Source organism: Capra hircus, chromosome 15 (assembly GCF_001704415.2).
Source record: "Capra hircus breed San Clemente chromosome 15, ASM170441v1, whole genome shotgun sequence".
NCBI classification, from domain to species: domain Eukaryota; kingdom Metazoa; phylum Chordata; class Mammalia; order Artiodactyla; family Bovidae; genus Capra; species Capra hircus.
The window spans coordinates 80663279-80689298 of record NC_030822.1 but is presented as its reverse complement, the minus strand read 5'-3'; the positions used below and the strand labels follow the sequence as shown (position 1 = coordinate 80689298).

General features: G+C 37.5%; 1 protein-coding gene and 1 pseudogene across 1 annotated transcript in view; both read right to left on the bottom strand.

The window, feature by feature from the left end:
• Positions 1-12892, bottom strand: part of LOC102190620 — a 29559-nt pseudogene extending 16667 nt beyond the window's left edge.
• The window catches only part of GRIA4 (glutamate ionotropic receptor AMPA type subunit 4), a 693144-nt gene continuing 689465 nt past the window's right edge, over positions 22342-26020 (bottom strand). The window contains exon 16 of the mRNA XM_005689338.3: positions 22342-24851. Within this exon, the coding sequence (XP_005689395.1) occupies positions 24687-24851 (165 nt within the window). The 3' untranslated portion in view covers positions 22342-24686. The remainder of the gene's footprint in view (positions 24852-26020) is intronic.

The window sequence follows — 26020 nt, the reverse complement described above, 5'->3', positions numbered from 1 at the left end:
AAAAGAGGAAGAGATAGGGAATCTATTTGATAAAGAATTCCAAATAATGAATGAAAATGATCCAAAATCTTGAAATCAAAATGGAATCACAGATAAATAGCCTGCAGACAAGGATTGAGAACATGCAAGAAAGGTTTAACAAGGACCTAGAAGAAATAAAAACGAGTCAATATATAATGAATAATGCAATAAATAAGATCAGAAATACTCTGGAGGCAACAAATAGTAGAATAATGGAGGCAGAAGATAGGATCAGTGAAATAGAAGATGAATGGTAGAAATAAATGAATCAGAGAGGAAAAAAGAAAAACGAATTAAAAGAAATGAGGACAATCTCAGAGACCTCCAGGACAATATGAAATGCTCCAACAGTCGAATTATAGGAGTCCCAGAAGAAGAAGACAGAAAGAAAGACCATGAGAAAATACTTGAGGAGCTAATTGTTGAAAACTTCCCTAAAACGGGGAAGGAAATAATCACCCAAGTCCAAGAAACCCAGAGAGTCCCAAATGGATAAACCCAAGGCAAAACACCCCAAGACACATATTAATCAAATTAACAAAGATCAAACACAAAGAACAAATATTAACAGCAACAAGGGAAAAACAACAAATAACACATAAGGGGATTCCCATAAGAATAAAAGCTGATCTTTGAATAAAAACTCTTCAGGCCAGGAGGGAATGGCAAGACATATTTAAAGTGATGAAAAAAAATAACCTACAGCCAAGATTACTGAACCCAGCAAGGAACTCTTTCAAATATGAAGGAGAAATCAAAAGCTTTACAGACAAGCAAAAGCTGAGAGAATTCAGCACCACCAAACCAGCTCTCCAATAAATACTAAAGGATATTCTCTAGACAGGAAACACAAAAAGGGAGTATAAACCCGAACGCAAAACAATAAAGTAAATGGCAACGGGATCATTCAGTTCAGTTCAGTTCAGTTCAGTTCAGTCGCTCAGTCGCGTCCGTCTCTTTGTGACCCCATGACCCCTGGCAACATGCCAGGCCTCCCTGTCCATCACCAACCCCTGGAGTTCACTCAGACTCATGTCCATTGAGTCCGTGATGACATCCAGACATCTCATCCTCTGTCGTCCTCTTCTCCTCCTGCCCCCAATGCCTCCCAGAATCAGAGTCTTTTCCAATGAGTCAACCCTTCACATGATGTGGCCAAAGTACTGGAGTTTCAGCTTTAGCATCATTCCTTCCAAAGAAATCCCAGGGTTGATCTCCTTCAGAATGGACTGGTTGGATCTCCTTGCAGTCCAAGGGACTCTCAAAATTCTTCTCCAACACCACACATCAAAAGCATCAATTCTTCGGCACTCAGCCTTCTTCACAGTCCAACTCTTACATCCATACATGACCGCAGGAAAAACCATAGCCTTGACTAGATGGACCTTAGTCAGCAAAGTAATGTCTCTGCTTTTTAATATGCTATCTGGGCTCGTCATAACTTTTCTTCCAAGGAGTAAACGTCTTTTAATTTCATGGCTGAATTCACAATCTGCAGTGATTTTGGAGCTCCCCAAAATAAAGTCTGACACTGTTTCCACTGTTTCCCCATCTATTTTCCATGAAGTGATGGGACTGGATGCCATGATCTTTGTTTTCTGAATGTTGAGCTTTAAGCCAAATTTTTCACTCTCTACTTTCACTTTCGTCAAGAGGCTTTTTATTTCCTCTTTACTTTCAGCCATAAAGGTGATGTCACCTGCATATCTGAGGTTATTAATATTTCTTCCAGCAATCTTGATTGCAGCTTGTGTTTCTTCCAGTCCAACATTTCTCATGATGTACTCTGCATATAAGTTAAATAAGCAGGGTGACAATATACAGCCTTGACATACTTCTTTTCTTATTTGGAACCAGTCTATTGCTCCATGTCCAGTTCTAACTGTTGCTTCCTGACTTGTATACAGATTTCTCAAGAGGCAGGTCAGGTGGCCTGGTATTTCCATCTCTTTCAGAATTTTCCACAGTTTATTGTGATCCACACAGTCAAAGGCTTTGGCATAGTCAATAAAGAAGAAATAGATGATTTTCTGGAATTCCCTTGTTTTTTTCCATGATCCAGCAGATGTTGGCAATTTGATCTCTGGTTCCTCTGCCTTTCCTATAACCAGCTTGAACATCAGGGAGTTCACGGTTAATGTATTGCTGAAGCCTGGCTTGGAGAATTTTGAGCATTAATTTACTAGTGTGTGAGTTGAGTGCAATTGTGTGGTAATTTGAGCATTCTTTGGCATTGCCTTTCTTTGGGATTGGAATGAAAACTGACCTTTTCCAGTCCTGTGGCCACTGCTGAATTTTCCAAATTTGCTGGCATATTGAGTGCAGCACTTTCACAACATCATCTTTCAGGATTTGAAACAGCTCAACTGGAATTCCATCACCTCCACTAGCTTTGTTTGTAGTGACGCTTTCTAAGGCCCACTTAACTTTACATCCAGGATATTTGGCTCTAGGTGAGTGATCACACCATCGTGATTATCTGGGTCTTGAAGATCGTTTTTTGTATAGTTCTTCTGTATATTCTTGCCACCTCTTCTTAATTTCTTCTGCTTTGTTAGGTCCATACCATTTCTGTCCTTTATTGAGCCCATCTTTGCATGAAATGTTCCCTTGGTATCTCTAATTTTCTTGAAGAGATCTCTAGTCTTTCCCATTCTGTTCTTTTCCTCTATTTCTCTGCATTGATTGCTGAAGAAGGCTTTCTTATCTCTTCTTGCTATTCTTTGGAACTCTGCATTCAGATACTTATATCTTTCCTTTTCTCCTTTGCTTTGCACTTCTCTTCTTTTCACAGCTATTTGTAAGGCCTCCCCAGACAGCCATTTTGCTTTTTTGCATTACTTTACCATCGGGATGGTCTTGATCCCTGTTTCCTGTACAATGTCACGAACCTCATTCCATAGTTCATCAGGCACTCTATCTATCAGATCTAGTCCCTTAAATCTATTTCTCACTTCCAGTGTATAATCATAAGGATTTGATTTAGGTCATACCTGAATACTTTTCAATAACTACCTTAAACATAAATGGGATGAATGCCCCAACCAAAAGACAAAGACTGGCTGAATGGATAAAAAACAAGACTCCTGTATATATTGTCTACAAAAGACCCACCTCAAAACAAGGGACTCATACAGACTGAAAGTGAAGGGCTGGAAAAAGATATTCCACGCAAATAGAGACCAAAAGAAAGCAGGAGTAGCAATACTCATATCAGATAAAATAGACTTTAAAACAAAGGCTGTGAAAAGAGACAAAGAAGGACACTACATAATGATCAAAGGATCAATCCAAGAAGAAGATATAACAATTATAAATATATATGCACCCAACATATTGCAGAGCACCACAATATGTAAGACAAATGCTAACAAGCATGAAAGGGGAAATTAATAATAACACAATAATAGTGGGAGACTTTAATACCCCACTCACACCTATGGATAGTTCAACTAAACACAAAATTAACAAAGAAACACAAACTTTAAATGATACAATAGGCCAGTTAGACCTAATTCATATCTATAAATGGACATTTATAGATGGTGGACATTTCACCCCAAAACAATGAATTTCACCTTTCCTCAAGTGCTCACGGAACCATCTCAAGGATAGATCACATCCTGTGCCATAAATCTCGCCTTGATAAATTAAAAAAAAAATTGAAATCACTCCAAGCATCTTTTCTGACCATAGTGCAGTAAGATTAGATCTCAATTAAGGAGAAAAATATTAAAAATTCCAACATATGTAGGCTGAACAACACCCTTCTGAATAAACCAAAAATCACAGAAGAAATCAAAAAAGAAATCAAAATATGCATAGAAATGAAAGAAAATGAAAAGGCAACAACCCAAAACTTGTGGGACACTAAAAGCAGTGCTAAGGGGAAAGTTCATAACAATACAGGCATATATCAAGAAACAAGAAAAAAGTCAAAAAAATAACCTAATTCTACACCTAAAGCAACTAGAAAAAGAAGAAATGGATAACCCCAGGGTTAGTAGAAGGAAAGAAATCTTAAAAATTAGGGCAGAAATAAATGCAAAAGAAACAAAAGTGACCATAGCAAAAATCAACAAAGCCAAAACCTGGTTCTTTGAAAGGATGAATAAAATTGACAAACCATTAGCAGACTCATCAAGGAACAAAGGGAGAAAAATCAAATCAATAAAATTAGAAATGAAAATGGAGAGATCACAACAGAAAACAGAAATACAAAGGATCATAAGAGATGACTATCAGCAATTATATGCCAATAAAATGGACAATGCGGAAGAAATGGACAAATTCTTAGAAAAGTACAACTTTCCAAAACTGAACCAGGAAGAAATAGAAAATCTTAACAGACCCATCACAAGCACGGAAATTGAAACTGTAATCAGAAATCTTCCAGCAAACAAAAGCCCAGGTCCAGACGGCTTCACAGCTGAATTCTACCAAAAATTTCGAGAAGAGCTAACACTGACCCTACTGAAACTCTTCCAGAAAATGGCAGAGGAAGGTAAACTTCCAAACTCATTCTATGAGGCCACCATCACCCTTAATACCAAAACCTGACAAAGATGCCACAAAAAAAGAAAATTACAGGCCAATATCACTGATGAACATAGATGCAAAAATCCTTAACAAAATTCTAGCAATCAGAATCCAACAACACATTAAAAAGATCATACACCATGACCAAGTGGGCTTTATCCCAGGGATGCAAGGATTCTTCAATATCCGCAAATCAATCAATGTAATTCACCACATTAACAAATTGAAAAATAAAAGCCATATGATTATCTCAATAGATGCAGAGAAAGCCTTTGACAAAATTCAACATCCGTTTATGATAAAAACTCTCCAGAAAGCAGGAATAGAAGGAACGTACCTCAACATAATAAAAGCTATCTATGACAAATGTCTTTCATTATAAATTCTGAGACCCACTCCTAGGAAACTTCCTGAGCACTACTCTCAAGAAAAACCAATCACTCTCTTCCTCAGGCGTCACTAAACTTTGCACATGCTTCCATCATACTTATCACCTGCTTACTTCAAATGTGTTCATTGCAAGCCACTTTAAGGGTAGGAACAGTCTCATATGATTTTGAAACATTTTTACTAGCACAGGCCCTCAGCAATACTTCATAAATATTGAATTAAGGAAGAGATGGAAACTAAAAGTGAGGAGGAAATGAGGGAGAGAAGAATGTAAGAGAATAGAGTTGTCTAATAAGAAAGAAGTGGACAGTTATCTGATAAGAATATCACTAAGGTAATTTACTTTTTTATTAAAGTTACCTGGATAAATAAGTTTTAAAACATGTTTTATATAACAGAAACTCCAAATCAAACAACTTAATCTAACTCCCCCCCCACCCCAGCTAAAATAAAGGAATGGGGGAATGGGAATGCTCTAAATTTATATCAGGAATTTAATTTACAGAGGTATGGCTGAGTGACAACATGAAGAGGGGAAAGACTTCAAAGAAGATTTTTATTTCTTACATTTCCTAGAAGAAGGGAGAATGCCACACCATGCAGTGTCACAGAAGTGTCAGGCCTTTGGCTAGAGGCAGAAGAGTAATTGAAAAGCCTGGCCAAAGTTTTTATTGGCGTCTCCATGGAAAAGCCATGGCAGAGCAGTTAAAACAACTTTGGACTGGCCAGTTTGAATAATGTTGCTTACCTGGTCCTGGGTTTAAGGCAGAGGAATTAGTAGCTTGTTGTATTATAGCTTGATAAATGAGGTCCCTGAGACATATAGACTCAAGGTTAGTTGGCTTACATATGAAATGCATATACCAGGCTATCTCTAAAATTTCACTAGTACTGAGAGAAGCAGTCTCTACCCAGTCAAAGAGGTAACAAAGAGACCCTGTGATGAATGTATCCCAAATAGACAAGTGTAGAATTCAGGAAAGCACAGCACAGGGAGAAATTTCCTGGTTCATAAAATTGAAAATTCAGAATTAGTCTCAATATCAAGTGAGGTTTTATTTGGGAGTTCAAGTGACCTCATTAAGAGCTCAACTTTACCCTCTCATTTCTATCTTCTCTGATAGGCTGTTTACAGAGACTTCCCAACTATGCCATTCAATACAATAAAATGGCTTCACACCTCTGCAGACATCTCATCTCCATAGGAAACAGATGTCAAAGAGAAAGAAGGAAGTTTCTTTCTTAGAAGTTTCAACAAATACCTTTTTCAGTTTCATTTGCTCTGAATGAGATATGTGCCTGTCTCTGAACCAACCATTGTAGAAAGAGAATGAAATATATGGATAATTGAACTCATCTTACTCCTTTCCTAGAGCTTGGGATCAAGCCAACTTTACTTGGACTATGAAAATGGGAAATTTAGTGAATTCTAGAAGAAAATCTATAAAGTCAGGAAGGGATAGGAATTCTGGGTATACCAAAATATGCCTGTTAGTCAGAATTTTTCCTATTTCTTGTACCAGTTTGAAAAAGTGCCAGATTCCTCCGTTGGTACACTGTAGAAAAAGATGGGGAATCCCCCCTTCCTTTCAGGACAAAAGTGAATGGCTTTACCAGACAGTAATTGAAATAATTAGGGAACATTTAGAAAAACACACAATTTACTAATATGTGTTTTAACAAGTGGAGAAACATATTATTAATACCATTTTGATTCAACTGAAGCATTACTTTTACTAGTGCAGTCTTTCACATATTGGTCTACAACAAAGCACTAACATTGTATCATATTATTGTTTTCTCCAGATATATGCCCAGGAATGAGATTATAGGGTCATATGGTAGCTGGGTCATTTTTAGTTTTTAGGGAATCTCATCGCTGTTCTCTATAGTAGCTGTACCAATTTACATTCCCAACAATAGTGGAGGAGGTTTCCTTTTTCTACATATCCTCTCCAGCATTTATTGTGTTGATTTAAAAAAAAAAAATGCACAATGTGAAAGCTGAAAGTTAGGTTTTGTTGTTGTGGTTCATTTGCTAAGTCATGTCCAAATCTTTGCAACCCCATGAACTGCAGCATGCCAGACTTCCCTGCAATTCACTATCTCCCAGACTTTGCTCTCATCCTCTGTTGCACCCTTCTCTTCTTGTGCTCAATCGTTACCAACATCAGGGTCTTTTACAATGAGTTGGATCTTTGCATCAGGTGGCCAAAATATTACTCTCCACCAAAGCAGTGGCTGCGGGTATACCCTAGGAAAGATAAAATCCATGCTTCAAATCCTGGTCTCCCATGAAAACCACTGGGCAACTACAGACTACATGGGGATGATTCTGCACAAGGACACCCACCTTCAGGACCAGGATAGGTAACTGTTTTGCCTGCTTTCAAGAATAAAACCACAGAAAGTCAAACAAAATGAGAGCAGAGGAATATGTTCCAAATGAAAGAACAAGATAAACCCCCAGGGGAAAAAATAATGAAATGGAGATAGGTAATTTACCTGATAAAGACTTCAGAGCAGTAGTGACAAAAATTCTCACTGAATTTGGGAAAAGAATAGAAGAACACAGTGAGAACTTCGTCAAAGAACTAGAAAACATCAAAAAGAACTGATCATAAAGAAAAATACAATAAATCATCAGAAACGATCCAATTCAGAATGTCATATAGAATAAAATTTTACTTAGGATAGCTCAAGAAACCTCCAGGATAGAGTCAAGTTACAAATATTTGTATTATAGGGGACCCAGAAAAAAAGAGAGAGAGAATTAAAAGAATACATTTGAATCAGTTCTAATGAGGTGGATGAAACTGGAGCCTATTATATAGAGTGAAGTAAGTCAGAAAGAAAAACACCAATACAGTATACTAACGCGTATATATGGAATTTAGAAAGATCATAACGATAATCCTGTATGTGAGACAGTAAAAGAGACACAGATATATACAACAGTCTTTTGGACTCTGTGGGAGAGGGAGAGGGTGGGACGATTTGGGGGAATGGCCCTGAAACATGTGTAATATCACATAAGAAATGAATTGCCAGTCCAGGTTCGATACAGGATACTTGAGGCTGGTGCACTGGGATGACCCAGAGGGATGATACGGGGAGGGAGAGGGAGGGGGAGTTCAGGATGGGAAACACGTGTACGCCCATGGTGGATTCATGTTGATGTGTGGCAGAACCATTACAATATTGTAAAGTAATTAGCCTCCAATTAAAGTAAATAAATTTAAATTTTATAAAATAGAAATCAAAGAGGACACTAATAGATGGCGAAGTATACCGTGTTCATGGATTGGAAGAATCAATATAGTGAACATGAATATACCACCCAAAGCAATCTATAGATTCAATGCAATCCCTATCAAGCTACCAGCGGTATTTTTCAGAGAACTAGAACAAATGATTTCACAGTTTGTATGGAAATACAAAAAAACCTCAAATAGCCAAAGCAACCTTGAGAAAGAAGAATGGAAATGAAGGAATCAACCTGCCTGACTTCAGGCTCTGCTACAAAGACACAGTCATCAAGACAGTATGACACTGGCGCAAAGACAGAAATATAGATCAATGGAACAAAATAGAAAGCCCAGAGATTAACCCACACACCTATGGACACCTTATCTTTGACAAAGGAGGCAAGAATATACAGTGGAGAAAAGACAATCTCTTTAAAAAGGGCTGCTGGGAAAATTGATCAACCATTTGTAAAAGAATGAAACTAGAACATTTTCTAACACCATACACAAAAATAAACTCAAAATGGATTAAAGATCTAAACGGAAGACCAGAAACTATAAAACTCCTAGAAGAGAACATAGGCAGAACATTCTCCGAGATAAATTACAGCATGATCCTCTATGATCCACCTCCCAGAATACTGGAAATAAAAGCAAAAATAAACAAATGGGATCTAATTAAACTTAAAAGCTTCTGCACAACAAAGGAAAATATAAGCAAGGTGAAAAGACAGCCTTTGGATGGGATAAAATAATAGCAAACAAAGCAGCTGACAAAGAATTAATCCCCAAAATATACAAACAACACCTGCAGCTCAATTTCAGAAAAATAAGCGACCCAATCAAAAAATGGGCCAAAGAACTAAATAGACATTTCTCCAAAGAAGACATACAGATGGCTAACAAACAATGAAAAGATGCTCACCATCACTCATTATCAGAGAAATGCAAATCAAAACCACAATGAGGTACCATTTCATGCCAGTCAGAATGGCTGCTATCCAAAAGTCTACAAGCAATAAATACTGGAGAAGGTGTGGAGAAAAGGGAACCCTCTTACGCTGTTGATGAGAATGCGAACTAGCACAGCCACTATGGAGAATAGCGTGGTGATTCCTTAAAATACTGGAACTAGAACTGCCATACAATCCAGCAAACCCACTGCTGGGCATACACACCGAGGAAACCAGAATAGAAAGACACACATGCACCCCAATGTTCATCGCAGCGCTATTTCTAATAGCCAGGACATGGAAGCAACCTAGATATCCATCAGCTGATGAATGAATAAGAAAGCTGTGGTACATATACACAATGGAGTATTCAGTTCAGTTCAGTCGCTCAGTCGTGTCTGACTCTTTGCGACCCCATGAATCACAGCACGCCAGGCCTCCCTGTCCATCACCAACTCCCGGAGTTCACTCAGAGTCACGTCCATCGAGTCAGTGATGCCATCCAAACATCTCATCCTCTGTCGTCCTCTTCTCCTCCTGCCCCCAATCCTTCCCATCATCAGAGTCTTTTCCAATGAGTCAACTCTTTGCATGAGGTGGCCAAAGTACTGGAGTTTCAGCTTTCGCATCCTTCCTTCCAAAGAAATCCCAGGGCTGACCTCCTTCAGAATGGATTGGTTGGATCTCCTTGCAGTCCAAGGGACTCTCAAGAGTATTCTCCAATACCGCAGTTCAAAAGCATCAATTCTTCGGTGCTCAGCCTTCTTCACAGTCCAACTCTCACATCCATACGTGACTGCTGGAAAAAACATTTGTCCCAAAGAGTCAGACACGACTGAGCAACTGAACTGAACTGAACTGAACCATATTTCATCAAATCTACCGTCAAATAATTCAGTTTTTTTATGTATAGTGTAAGAAACTTCACATAGTATACCTTCAATTCCCCCCTCCCTTCTTTTGTAGCATTATCATCATGAACATTTTAATGTGTTTTAGCCCCTTCAGTTCCTTGACTGTTCACAAGATGATATTCTTCATGCCAGCAGCACTGCATCTCTCTTCTTCTTCTTCTTCTTCTTCTTCTTCTTCTTCTTTTAACCTCTGGACTTCCTTCTAAGAACTCACTTTACTAGGTTAAGCCCACCCAGAACAATCTCCCTTTTGATGAAATCAGCTGGTTTGAGACCTTAATAATATCTGGAAAAAAACCCATTTTCCATGTAATGTATCATAGCAAGGGTGTGTCAGGCTCTCAAATCTACCAGTGTTGCCCAGTGCTCCCCACTTAAGAAGAGGAGATTATATAAGAGCTTGCATCATTACGGGCCATCTTAGAATTTTGCCTAATGCATCTGCTTGTTGTTGTTGTTCAGTCACTCAGTCGTTTCTGACTCTTTGTGACCCCATGCATTGCAGCATATCAGGCTTCCCTGTCCTTCACTATCTCTTGGAGTTTACTCAAACCAAGTCCATTGAGTCAATGATGCCATGCAACCATCTCAACCTTTGTGCCTCCTTCTCCTCCAGCTCTCATCTTGAGACAGTAACAGGGAGGAAGGCCAGGGGTCTCCAAACAGAGCAAATAGCCTGCAAGTGTCAGACATTTTTATCTCTCTTAAGCGGCAGGAGGAAACAAACTAGCAATATTTTTTCCTTCTCTATACAAATTTAAAGGGAAGTTTCTCTTAAAATTCTGTGTTGCCATAATGACACCTGGTTTCACCTGAAGTTAACCAATGCCTTTTTCTTATGGAAATGTTTATCTTAAGCTATGCTAATATACTATGCATTTACCCCAAACTCTGTCTTCAAGTCAATTCCGCCTTTTGGCTCAGAACCTACTTGACAAACCAATATGTTTTACTCAGATATTGTTCCTCTAATCTATGTAAATGAAACTATTTGTGTGGTGATCTGCCCTTCTTCAAGATTCAAGGTAATCATTTTATGGCCCAGGATGAACCATTTGGTGCCAAGATTATCCCAAAATGCATCTTATGGGTGAGGGGCCTGGTGCCATTCTGAGTTTGAAGACATTCCTTTCTTTCATTAACAGACTGCTAGTGACTATATAACATCCAGCTGAAGACTAGCAGGGGGGCACTCTTTCTGCCCCCGTCTGATGCCTATGTCAGAAGCTTTCTCTATCTCCTTTAATAAAACTTTATTACACAAACGCTCTGAGTGATCAAGCCTCGTCTCTGGCCCCGGATTGAATTATTCTCCTTCGGGGCCGAGAATCCTGGCGTCGTGATTCAATAACAACCTTTCAATCTTTCTTATCATTAGAGTCTATTCCAATTTGTTTAAAGACCCTGTATTATAGTTCCAACATCTTTGTACATTTCTGTTTATTGATTTATTTCTTGATTATGGTTTATTTCCTTCTTTCTCTGTGTGTATGTGTGCGCCTTTTAAAAAAATTAATATTAAATATTGAATATTACAGGCAGAAGAACAGTAGAAACTGAAGTGAAAGGTATTTACATGTGTAAATGGAACTTCTATTTTTTGGTCAGGACTTTATTTTTACAGTGTTGAGTAAATCTAGTTGATAGTTGTGCTGCTTTGCTGTTATTAGTAAAACTTTCAGTATTCTACAGATTTCAAAGTCATCTAGAGGTAGGCTGCTGTTGAAGAAACTGAAAGTGAAAAATGTTAGTTGCTCAGTCATATCCGACTCTTTGTAACCCCATGGACTGTAGCTCATCAGGTTCCTCTGTCCTTGGAATTCTCCAGACAAGATACTGGAGTGGGTAGCCATTTCCTTCTCCTGGGGATCATTCTGACCCAGGGATCAAACTCAGGTCACCTGAATTATAGGTGGATTCTTTACTGTCTGAGCCAACAGGGTCGTTGTTACCCTCTGCATAATGTGTAGACTGAGATGAAAGAGGGTTTTTCTCTATATTTCTGTTCCTCACATAAGCTTTCAGTGATTCCTTCTCAACTTTGCCAAAGCAGAAGTCTCTTTCCACACTATTTTTCTTCCCCTCAGTAGCAGACAAATGTAGCTCATTAATCAGTACTAGCCTTGTTGTGGGAGCAAACTAGGATTTTCTTTTATGCTTGTCTAACATCAGTCATAGGTTCAGTTCAGTCGCTCAGTCATGTCTGACTCTTTGTGACCCCATGAACCGCAGCATGTCAGGCCTCCCTGTCCATAACCAACTCCTGGAGTCCACCAAAACCCATGTCCATCGTGTCAGTGATGCCATCCAGCCATCTCATCCTCTGTCGTCCTCTTCTCTTCCTGCCCTCAATCTTTTCTAGCATCAGGGTCTTTTCAAGTGAGTCAGCTCTTTGCATCAGGTGGCCAAAGGATTGGAGTTTCAGCTTCAACATCAGTCCTCCTAATGAACACCCAGGACTGATCTCCTTTAGGATGGACTGGTTGGATCTCCTTGCAGTCCAAGGGACTCTCAAGAGTCTTCTCCAGCACCACAGTTCGAAAGCATCAACTCTTCTGCACTCAGCTTTCTTTATAGTCCAATTCTCACATCCATATATGACCATACATGACCATACATGATCAGTCACAGGTAGGCAGTTTTTATTTTGGCATTTAAAGTGAGACTTTCTTAGCATTCCCGCTCTTCCATGTTTTAGAAGTAAGATTGCAGCCTGTTTTGGGTGAGGAATTCTTACCTTTTGCCAGTAGAAGTAGATGTCTGTGGAGTGTTGGTATAGAATCTTGGGCCCATACAGATACCAATACCTCTTGCAGAGGGGTTTCATTATTTCAACTGTTCAGTTAGTTCAATTATTTCTCCAGAAACCGTAATTCTTTGGGTGTTGGAAACAAAAGGATTTGTTGCTCCTCCTCCAGTAGCTTGAGACTTTTGATTTGTAAAACAAAAGGGTCTGGGAAATCAGGCAGGACATCTTGAATGTCTCCCAGTAGATGGTATTCACCTCATGTACACCAGCTCCATCAAATGAGTCTCTCACCCTGCCCACAATCTTTCTATCTTTCTTCTGAATACTTAGTGAAGGGTCAGGAGAAAGAGCTTGCAAGTATGTTTGATCCAGGGTCTTGATCCAGGGTCTTAGCTATTTCAAACTGACCAGTCAACACTTGGCCATCAAGAATTTTTTTGAAATATTAGCTAAATTCTTCTTATCGACCTGTGCTGACAAGAACAGTATCACCTCCTCTTCACTGTACCAAGTGTGAAACCTTTTGTATCCCGTTTCTTTCTGAAGGGATTTGTTCTTCTTCCAAATTCTGATTACTTGGATGCCATGAGAAGACCTGTGCAATAAAAGTTATGATTTTTTAAGAAAATTTTTGACTTTTTCTTATTACTAGGGTGAAAGTGATATTTTTGTAGCTTTATATTTCCTATGTAAAAGCAGAAAGCCAAGGCTATAGAGATGAAATGAATATAGTTTTTTAATTGAGCTTTTTTCTTAAAAAACAAATTTCTTTATTTTAATTGGAGGTTAATTACTTTACAATATTGTATTGATTTGGCCACACATCAACATGAATCTGCCACAAGTATACACATGTTCCCCATCCTGAACCCCCCTCCCACCTCCCTCCCTGTACCATCCCTCTGGGTCATTGCAGTGCACCAGCCCCAAGCATCCAGTATCATGCATTGAACCTGGACTGGCTATTCATTTCATATATGATATTATACATGTTTCAATGTCATTCTCCCAAATCATCCCACCCTATTCCTCTCCCACAGAATCCAAAAGACTGTTCTATACATCTGTGTCTCTTTTGTTGTCTGGCATACAGTGTTATAATTACCATCTTTCTAAATTCCATATATATGCATTAATATACTGTATTGGTGTTTTTCTTTCTGGGTTGCTTCACTCTGTATAGTAGGCTCCAGTTTCATCCACCTCATTAGAACTGATTCAAATGTATTTCTTTTAATGGCTGAGTAATACTCCATTGTGTATATGTACCACAGCTTTCTTATCCATTCATCTGCTGATGGACATCTAGGTTGCTTCCATGTCCTGGCTATTAGAAACAGTGTTGCGATGAACATTAGGGTACAGGTGTCTCTTTCAATTCAGGTTTCCTCGGTGTGTATGCCCAGCAGTGGGATTGCTGTGTCATAAGGCAGTTCTATTTCCAGTCTTTTAAGGAATCTCCACACTGTTCTCCATAGTGGCTGTACTAGTTTGCATTCCCACCAACAGTGTAAGAGGGTTCCCTTTTCTCCACATCCTCTCCAGCATTTATTGCTTATAGACTTTTGGATCATAGCCATTCTGACTAGCTTGAAATGGTACCTCATTGTGGTTTTGATTTGCATTTCTCTGTTATTGAGTGATGTTGAGCATCTTTTCATGTGTTTGTTAGCCATCTGTATGTCTTCTTTGGAGAAATGTCTATTTAGTTCTTTGGCCCATTTTTTGATTGGGTCATTTATTTTTTCTGGAATTGAGCTGCAGGGGTTGTTTGTACATTTTTGAGATTAGTTATTTGTCAGTTGCTTCATTTGCTATTATATTCTCCCATTCTGAAGGCTGTCTTTTCACCTTGCTTATAGTTTCTTTTGTTGTGCAGAAGCTTTTAAATTTAATTAGGTCCCATTTGTTTATTTTTGCTTTTATTTCCGGTATTCTGGGAGGTGGATTATAGAGGATCCTGCTGTGATGTATGTTGGAGAGTGTTTTGCCTGTGTTCTCCTCTAGGAGTTTTATAGTTTCTGGTCTTCCATTTGGATCTTTAATCCATTTTGAGTTTATTTTTGTGTATGGTGTTAGAAAGTGTTCTAGTTTCATTCTTTTATGACCACTTTTCCCAGCACCACTTGTTAAGGAGATTGTCTTTAATCCATTGTATATTCTTGCCCCCTTTGTCAAAGATAAGGTGTCCATAGGTGTGTGGATTTATCTCTGGGGCTTTCTATTTTGTTCCATTGATCTATATTCTGTCTTTGTGCCAGTACCATACTGTCTTGATGACTGTGGCTTTGTAATAGAGCCTGAAGTCAGGCAGGTTGATTCCTTCATTTCCATTCATCTTTTTCAAGATTGCTTTGGCTATTTGAGGTTTTTTGTATTTCCATACAAATTGTGAAATTATTTGTTCTAGCTCTGTGAAAAATACCATTGGTATAATCATATGTTTCTTATTTTTCAATTTGTTAATGTGGTGAATTACATTGATTGATTTGCAGATATTGAAGAATCCTTGCATCCCTGAGATAAAGCCCACTTGGTCATGGTGTATGATGTTTCTAATGTGTAGTTGGATTCTGATTGTTAGAAATTTGTTAAGGATTTTTGTATCTATGTTCATCAGTGATATTGGCCTGTAGTTTTCTTTTTTTGTGGCATCTTTGTCAGGTTTTGGTATTAGGGTGATGGTGGCCTCATAGAATGAGTTTGGAAGTTTACATTCCTCTGCCATTTTCTGGAAGAGTTTGAGTAGGATAGGTGTTAGCTCTTCTCGAAATTTTTGGTAGAAATCAGCTGTGAAGATGTCTGGACCTGGGCTTTTGTTTGCTGGAAGATTTCTGATTACAGTTTCAATTTCCGTGCTTGTGATGGGTCTGTTAAGATTTTCTATTTCTTCCTGGTTCAGTTTTGGAAAGTTGTACTTTTCTAAGAATTTGTCTATTTCTTCCACATTGTCCATTTTACTGGCATATAATTGCTGATAGTAGTCTCTTATGATCTTTTTTATTTCTGTGTTTTCTGTTGTGATCTATTTCCATTTCTAATTTTATTGATTTGATTTTTCTCCCTTTATTTCTTGATGAGTCTGGCTAATGATTTGTCAATTTTATTTATCCTTTCAAAGAACCAGCTTTTGGCTTTGTTGATTCTTGCTATGGTCTCTTTTGTTCTTTTGCATTTATTTCTGCCCTAATTTTTAAAATTTCTTCCCTTCTACTAACTCTGGGGTTATCCATTTCTTCCTTTTATAGTTGCTTTAGGTGTAGAGTGAAGTTATTTATTTGACTTTTTTCTTGTTTCTTGATGTATGCCTGTATTGCTTTGAACTTTCCCCTTAGCATTGCTTTTACAATGTCCCACAGGTTTTGGGTTGTTGTGTTTTCATTTTCATTTGTTTCTATGCATATTTTGATTTCTTTTTTGATTTCTTCTGTGATTTGTTGGTTATTCAGCAGCGTGTTGTTCAGCCTCCATATGTTGGATTTTTAAAATAGTTTTTCTCCTATAATTGAGATCTAATCTTACTGCATTATGGTCAGAAAAGATGCTTGGAGTGATTTCAATTTTTTTGAATTTACCAAGGCTTGATTTATGGCCCAGGATGTGATCTATCCTATTGAGCTCTTGTTACTGGATATGTAATAAGAAATTTGTAAACATTTATTCTTATTGACTAAAAAAAGCAAAATATGAGAGCTATGGGTTGTTTTATTTGGGGAAATATGAGGACTACAGCCCAGGAGATAGGACCTAGGATAGTTCTGAGAAACTGTTTTAAAGAGGCAGGGGAAAAGTCAGTATATATGTTATTTTGGTAAAGGGAGAAATATATGCAATCAAGTACATGTTTTTCCAAAAGATTTATACTAATCTCATGAAGCTTCTGCTAGGCATGAGAAACAGTTGTCACCATGAAGGATTTTAGTGCTTTTCCAGATATGAGGAGATATAAGAATTGGGCTCATGAAATCAGCTCCTGAGAATATCTAGGCATCTGAAGTCCTGTACTACGAGCTATCCCCTGAACACAGAGCACCTTATTTCTGCTCTCTACCTTGAACTCCTCCAGGGGGTGTGGAAAGTCAGCAACTGCAGCAGCACATAATCTTATTCTTGTCGAGGAAGATGGCAAGCACCCATGGCACGTGCCAATGTGTAATTGACATTCTCAACTTCACAGCAGCATCAAATGTTAGGTATTCTTGTTTCCATTTTATATATGAAACAATTGGCTTCCTGCCCGCCCCCCCGCCCTCCCCCCCCCCACCACCCCGCCACCGAAGTTAGAGAAGCAAATGCCTAAACAAGGATGTACACTTAGTTCTGTCTGAGTCTAAGGCTGATTTAATACTTGTTGCCTCTGGAACCAAAGAGTGTAGAAAGACAAAGTGAAGGCGTTTACAAAAATAACCATGTAACAGTGGCTATTTTATACTTTGGTGAACTGATGTGAACAGCTGACTCATTGGAAAAGACCCTGATGCTGGGAAAGACTGAGGGCAGGAGGTAAAGGGAGTGACAGAGGATGAGATAGCTGGATGGCATCACTGACTTGATGGACACGAGTTTGGGTATATAGCATTGCCAATTCAATGGACATGAACTTGGGAAAACTCTGGGAGATGGTGAGGTATAGGGAAGTCTGGCATACTTCAGGCCATGGAATCTTGAAGAGTCAGACACAACTTGGTGACTGAACAACAACAGTGGCATAAATCCTATTATAGAGGTACACATAGTTCAGTTCAGTTCAGTCGCTCAGTCGTGTCCGACTCTTTGTAACCCCCTGAATCGCAGCACGCCAGGCTTCACAGGACATAGGTAAATAAAAAAGACGGATCTCCAAACTGAGATAATCAGGAATGTATACCCAAAGATATGATTTCTACAATCCAACTATCATCCTTATTGGATGAGTAGGAATTAGGCACAAATGGACAGATGATATATGCCATACTTTGTGCCCACTCAGCTTCTTTTGAATATCTTCCTACATTTATTTTCCATATGTTTCCCTAAAGTGGAAGCCAGTGTTTGGTTTCCCTGTCTCTCTAGGGTGCAAAAGGAAGAAGAGAACCAAGTTGTCACCTAAAACCACCAGTTAGATATCCATGCCTGAAATTTTAATTGGAAAGAGGTCATACTTAATGCTTATTTCCTGAGAAGGTAACAGAATATGCTGGGAGGCACCTCATCTTCAGAGGCAGTTGAAACAGAAGTCCTTACAACAGTGTCCCTTGTCCAGTGTCCTTGTTCTGATATATGTGTCCACTGGTGGTTAGGGGCAGGTCAGAGATATAATTTATGCATTATTCCTGGCTGCTTTTCCTTCAGATCTGACTCTCTGTGTTTCCCAGAAGTTCTGTGAATTCTCTAGTATTTATTAATAAATTCACTTTTTGCTTAACTGGATGAAAGTGGTTCTTTTGGTTAGGAATCCTTTCTGAAACAGACACATTTCAGATAGAAGTAATAATTGGCAAAACTTAAAAGGGAAAGAACATGAAGTATTCTGAAAACAAGCTGTTAGAGTAATTTGGTGTTAATGGAATGAAGTGTAGATGAGAGAACATACCAGAGATATTTATAGGCCTCACAGAATGGACACTGAGTTATTTTAATCAGGAAGGTGATAGGATCATATTTATGTTTTGGAAAATTCTCTCTGGCAGCCACATATAAAATGGACTAAGGAAGATATAAGTGAGAAATGAAGCAAGGAAACCTAATAGGATACAACTGTAGTAGTAACAGTGAGAGATCGAGTCTTTGATTAAGTCAGCCATTGTATGGATGAAGAGCATGGGACAGAGTAAGGAGATATTTAGAGTATGCAAGAAAGTTAGATGTCAATTAATTATATGTGAGAATGATGAAGAAAAGCATTCTGGAATCATTCCCATTTTTTTTTACTTTGGGAAATGAGATAAATGTTAGTGCCACTCACTGAGACAGGGGATATAAAAGGAGGTAGGAATGTAGAGCGAACGTCTGATAAGTTGCAATTAAGTCAAAAAGAGCTAACCACTAGAAAATTGGATAACTGAGGCTGGAATGAAAGATAAGGATTTCTGAGCTAATAAACAGATGTTTATGGACATCTTAATGACGGTGAAATCAGCTGGGTGATTTATGGCATGAGAAGAAAAGGGAAGAGGTTACAGCACAACCCTGGGTAATATAAACAGGTTTGATTGGAGGTAATAAGGAACATAAAATAGAATGAGAAAGAATAAACAGGGGATTAAGGAAAAACTATATAGAGAGATTAATAAGGGGAAAAAGGTCACTCTTTTCAGTGACCAGGGTATGAAAGGAAGGAGAGAATTGAGTCATTATCTGGAGGAAGATGAGAAGGTAAATGATCTTAAGGTCTGCTACATGTCTATTAGTATAGGTGACTTAACATAGAGTAAAAGAACTGCAGAGCCAAGGCTTCCATACATTGACCTTGAAGTTGTTCAAGATGATAATAGAACTTGGAAAAAAGAATAAGCCAAATGCCATAGTCCTTGATGAGGCAATGACAGAGAAATCAGCAGACAAAATGGCTAAGTAGGCAGCCCATTGTGACAGCATGTTTACATGATACACACTTCAAAGAGGAAGGGTTTTTTATGCATGGGAAAAGATGTGTAATTGTAAGGGTTGCCATTCTTTTTCCTTCTAGGTTCCATTGCTCTATTTAGACTGATATTATTAGGATATTGGGCAGTGTTCTGGGGAGAGAGTGTAGCTATCAGGAGTTTCCTGACTTTCTAATGAGGATGCTAAGAAGAAGGATGGCAAAGTCAGGGAGAGGGGGAAAACAGTGAGAATATGAATGGAAATATGAGAAGCGCAGGATAATGTAGGAAGGAAAATGTGGAATGAGAGAGAGAGAGTCTATTGGGACAATTTCTTGTGACAGAGAATGGCATGGATGTAGGCCTAGTAGGTTGAACATTTCAACTGAAGCTCAAGTCAAAGTATCAGAAGTTCCTGTACACATCTAACACCCAAAGATCTGGAAGCTTTGACTTTGTCTGATGGTGGTCTTAAAAGATCAATGATGCTAATAGACTTTTATTGTATTTAGAGTTAGAAACAGCATATTGTTGGGAAGGATGACATTGAGAAAGTCTCAGACAGAATTAATCAACCCCCACATTTAAAAAGTTTAAAACAGCACCAGTTTTCAGTGACTAATGTCAATCTCAAGATGGAGACAGATATGGTCTAAATTATTTCTAATACCTTCTTTGTTAGAAAACATTGAAAGCATTCACATTTATGCAGAAAATTAGCTAAGGAGCTGGCAGAAGTTTCTGTATAGGCAATGATCATAAATATCTTTAATTGGTCTTCACTCATTAATTCCTTTATTCATTTAGTCAGTCAGTTCAATCAATCATATATTGAAACAGTGATTGCCAGTGACACAGATTTCAGCCATTACTAAATGTTTAGGAATTTTAGAAGTGTTGGTCAAATGTATAAACTCTGAGAGGGAAGTTATAACAATTTACTTAAGTAGATTCTCTTTGTGTTTAGGATTATAGGATTACAAATCTTGTAAATAAATTCTTCACTCAAGCCATGAATTAGACATTATAACTTAACAGATTATTTACTTAATGATGTTATTATCTAATTGAATAATGATCTATGTTTTATGCTTTATTTTGTTGTTTATGATACTTTTAAGCCAGCACCAGTGGCTAAAAAACAGTTATGTGTTCTGGCCTACCATTTTCTTCAGATTCAGAAAAAAATAAAATGAACCTTCATTCTTTGCCATGTAGAAGGACAAGTCTCAATCTAGGTTTCTGCACATTTTTTTTGTGTGTGGGAAAGAGACATGTTATTAGGGTTACTTTTGGCCTGGCATCAAGCCAAACACAAGGTTTAGAATTTTCTCCTTGACTCCCTCCTTTAATCCAACCAAAAATACCAGTCTGGGGAATGTAGGAAATTTTAATCTGCAGGTTATGAGAAGAAGAAATACATCAAAAATTAAATACCTACCATGGGAAAATCACATGCCATATATTCCTGTTCCCATACGTTTTTCGGTTACCCAGGGGATTCCTATCTGCCTTTTACCTGACTTTCTACTCTCTTAAAGTTCCATTTTTCCCTTATCTTTTATTTTTCATTTCTCAGTCCATTTTTTCACCCAAAGGAAATAAAATCAAAGCAAGATAAATAAATAAACTGGTTTATTCTTATTTCATGAAAAGTAATTTAGCTCTTTGTTTTTTTGAGATATAATTTCCAAATCTCATCTCTTGCTCTTCATCATTTATCAAAATATTTTCTTAAAGAGCAGTTCTCTTTTGAAAAGATTTCTGGTACTAGCGGTTTAGAAAATATATACACATACCACTGATTAAATTTGCATTTGGTTTTACAAATGCTATGTACTCTAGCCTGCTGGACTATATGAAATTAAAGCCTATTTATGATTATGCACAAAAAGGCACATTTTTCATGCAGCATTATATTCGTAAGTATAAGGAAAATGAATCTGTGCAATTTTAATTTGTCTTTTCAGAAACTCTCCTGGATATAACTTTTCATTTAGCTTTTATTCTTACTGACATATTATTCTTATTGGTTTTTCCAACTGGGATATTCTCTTTTCCAGGAAAACAGACCATTTTTCACTGATACGGACTATTTAAAGTTATGCTTATGCATTGAGAAATGTATTGAACACCTACTATGTGCTATGCCTTTGAGAAACAGAATAAGTTGCCAGGCAGTGAGTGGACAACCAGGCACCGGCCTGCAGCAAGCCTGAAGCAAGTATAAACAGTGCGCCATTTTCAGTTAGTATCTATTGAACTGAGTGCAATAAGGTGGTTCTCCTGAGGACTCTGTATCTTTCAAACGTGGTCATCATGTACGTGCTGATGTAGTTTCAAAATGGGCTTTTCCTAATATGTTCAGGAAGCTCTGCCCTAGATGGTGATCATGCTTGCTTGGTAACTGAGTTCTTAGCTTTATAGAACTAAGAGTTTCAACTTAAGTGTTTTTAAACAACATTTCCTAGTTTTATAGCACTTCCTCAGATTGGAGTCCAGACAGATATCACTTTTTAAGAAAGCCAAATTAAAAATTTTGTTTTTGGCAAAATTATTCTATAAGAAATACAGAAATTCAACTATATAATAGGATTATTAATATAGAAATATTACTTTTAAATGTACACAACTAATTCACTCAGTGACTTAAATGAAAGCTACTTTTAGAAGTATGGCTAAAACCTTAATTATCTATGACAATTTCTCTAACTAAACAAATTATTCCACAAGTAGATAAAATTACATGGAATGCCTTCCCATCTGGTCATAAAATTTATCAGATCATCTCTTTTTTTAGTGTGGTAGACAGTGAAGTAGACAATGTCATGAAATCAGCCAAACTTTACTCTTCTTTTTAACTCATGGTATACTTAATACACATTGTTAATGAGAAAAAGACTGTTAATGAGGAAAGATGTCTTTTCTGTTTCTACTAAATTAATTTGATTCAATTCAATTCAGTTCATTCATTCAACAAATATTTATTAAGCACCTACAATATGCCAGGCACTGTGCTGGGTGCTGGGGATACAACTGTGAACAAGATAGACACAGTCCCTGCCCTCAAAGGGCTTACAGTCTAGTAGTTAAACAGACAAGTACACAGGCAATTACAATGCAGTATGGTAAGTGCTGTGATAGTGACGAAACATCAAAAGGGCACCTAGCTCAGTCTCATAGGCAGGGACTGGGAGACAGGCATGGAAATCTTCCCATGACAGGTAAAATATGATTTGAGTACTGAAGGATGAGCACTAGTTAGTCAGGTAAAGAGAAGATAGGAAAGTGTTATAGATTGAGGAAATAGTAAATGCAGTAAATAGCAGTGTCCCTGCTTCTGAGGTTTTTCATGGGTAGCAGAGGCTGGGTAGGGGGTGAGAGAGTTCATGGAAGAAATAAGTAAGGGTCAGGTTATAAAGTGACTCATTTGCTTTGCTCAAGAGCTTGCAATTTTTCCTGAGGGAACTCTGTGTGTGTGTGTATGTGTGCGCACGCATGTGTGTGCATGCGCTATCAGATTTGCACTTTTTAGGATTGCTCTTACTGCAGCACAAAAATTGAGTGGGGGATGGGAATCTTGAGAATTGAAGCAAGGTGATCAGTCTTTCACCTTTTCCAATTTTATCTTCCATGATATCACACCCATTTCTCTCCAGCCCTTCCTGTTGCATACACTCTTTAAACAGTCCATTGACAAGCTATGTATTGGGTCATCGCTCACCTATAAGGCTTTCAACACCTATGAAACTCAACTTATCCTTCAAGGCCAAACTTTCAAAATCATCTTATCTTGTGCTTTCTGCCAAGATCTCTAAGTGTTGCGATGTTTATCTATGTTGTACTTATTATTTCAAATGATCTAAGCTTTCTTTTGAACTGTTAATTTAACCCCTACATAACTAAAAAGGTGATTTTTGTAAATAATCATGTATAAATTTTTTTCACAATTTTCAATTGAAAACAAAGACTAATTCTTCATATGTTTTCTACCACAAACTGATTAGTGCCTTCAAATGATTTAAACGAAAAATGGGAATGTGGAGAGAAGCTCAAGAGACATTATCTTATGCAGCAAAATAGAGCCAAGTAAAATTTCAGTACGTAATTATCGGGTATGTTGTTATTATGACAATGATTAAATTCCCCAATTCAAACGTTCCATCTTTGACAATTTAACTGCTAATGAGGCAAAGATCTGTGTAAAAAATTAGCTTACTATGCAAAAATAATAAGGGCTAGCTACATTTTCCAATATGGCATACAGTTTACTTTTACTATCCCACCTATAGGCTCATAATTTCTCAAATAATTTTTATAATGATAAGAAAAAACTTTAAGCTTTGTAAATATTGTAAGAATGTAAATATTGTTTATTCTTTTTGGTGGGTACAAAAACCACAATTTTGTACACAGAACAAGATTATAAATAATATTGATAACATGAATGACCCATAGTATCTTCTGATTCTACATTGTAGACTGATGATTTTATGTTAATGTTGTCTTCATTTTGTTCCTGGTAGTGAGACAAATGCAATCTGTGGACACTGACTCATGTGACAGAGTGAAGGTTACAGCAAACAAAATGACCAACAACTGTTATATTAAAAAAGTCTCCGAAGTTTATTACAGTGATGGCATTTATTTCAATTATTGCAATGTATTGTCCCTAAGATGGTTAGAAAAAAGAATTGTGTTGTCCTCTACTGAATTTATGTCAGTTAAAAAGCAAGCATGTTTCAGTATTTGTTTTCTCCAAAGTAAGTGTAATTACTTCCTTTAAGTTTTTTTTTCCACAGGATTTACAGGTTTGTTTATTATTTCTTGTCAGAGTATAGTGATTTGTTTTCTCAGCTGGATAGTCTTCCATTGAATATATGGGTGTTCTGGAGATACAGGTTAGCATATTCATTGACTTCTATAACTATTTTATGCCTTGAAGTGAAGACTGAGGCCTTTCTGAGCAAGAACTTCACACTTTGATGTGCTAACTTGCATGTCTGATTAGTTTTTAAGTCCACTCAAATGAAATTTGTTGCTGTTGATACACCCATCCCAGCTCCCTCCCCACCCCCACTACCCGAAAAAAATCTAAATTGTGAGTTTTCCTGATATAAAATCTGAGTTTGGGTTTTCGAGCTGAGCTCATGCACACGTTGCTGATGTTTAGCGCCTTAGGACGAACTTCCCGCTCTCAGCCAAAGGATTGTTTGAGCGAAGACCTGCGCTTAGCCTGTCCCTCAGGGCTGCGTTTCCATCAGTCACAAACACAGTTTAATTAAGGCACTCAATTATTTTTTTGGTTTTTATGGAAGGTCCGATGCAATGACAGCCAATCCTGAACTTTGTCTAATTGTAGTTCCAGTGTGTACAGCCTTAGGGCAGTCAGGTGTCAAGACGCGACCGTTTTCACCCACACTCCCAGTGATGGATAATCTGGCTTTGTTTCTTATGGCTTCAGAAAAGGTCAGCTGGGTTGCATGGAAAGGAAACAGAAAGAATGCAGAGTGTTACAATATTTCTGTCTTTTCAGCAAAATATGACACAACAAACACCAAAATATCAATAATTAGACATCTGCATTTTTTCCCATACTTTTTTGGTCATATTAAAACTACTTTTCACAGGAAAAAGAAACTCAACGACCTGAAAGAATAAATCACTCTAGAGTTACTGGTCCTATTTAATAACTAATTTTCTAAAATCCTGCAAGATTTTGTTTGGCAAATCTGGGCAGGACACATCTTTTAACTTGCTGCACTTTACACCCTAGTATTTCCAGTTGAACTTAGAAGGTCCCTTAGGTTTGACAACAATCTTTCTTTGTATCTTTTCTTTTTTCTGTTAGAAAATATCTTAACAGTTAAGTGATTGTACTCTTAAAATCATGATGAATTGTCTAAGGGAACTCTATGTAGACTATTTATAACAGATCTTCCTGTTTATAGAACACAGATCTATCCACAGATGCTTTCACTCATTCACTACAGCTGCTATAGACAGCTATAGAAAGGCAAATCAGTCACATAAAGTTCATTCTATGCCTATAATGGAAGTTAAGGCTCATATTTCAAGAAACTTTAACTGCTTAAAGGAAAGTGCACTGTTTCAATGCTTCATGAATGGTCATCACTGGGAAACTTCACAGATTGATGTTATGGGGTCAGGTCTTTGAAATCCTCATTATATTCTTGCTCTGTCATATTAGGTAGCAGGTAATAATACTACACTGAGGAGAAACAGGCATCATTATTATTGAAATCTACTGACTGTTCATTCATGCCTTTAAATTCTTTCTAGTTGCTGAGTTTCAATGTTATTTGTTGTAGTTTAGATCATAGTTTTCTCATAATTCATATTGTATCTTAATCCCTTGCTGTGAATTTAAGTTTACCCAGTTCTTTTGGAAATTCTATCCTTGTATTTATTCCACATTGTACCTTAAATATTAGAATAATGATATATTAAATATGAAATAAAAGTTGGATTAAAAATGTTATAATGTAAAGGTTTCATGATCATTTGCCCTAATTTCAGAAACTTGAAGTCAAAATGCTACTGACATATCTATGATAAACACCAAGGTCATCATTATAGTTTGCCTTCAGTGAACAATCTCAAAAATTAAAATCTATCTTTA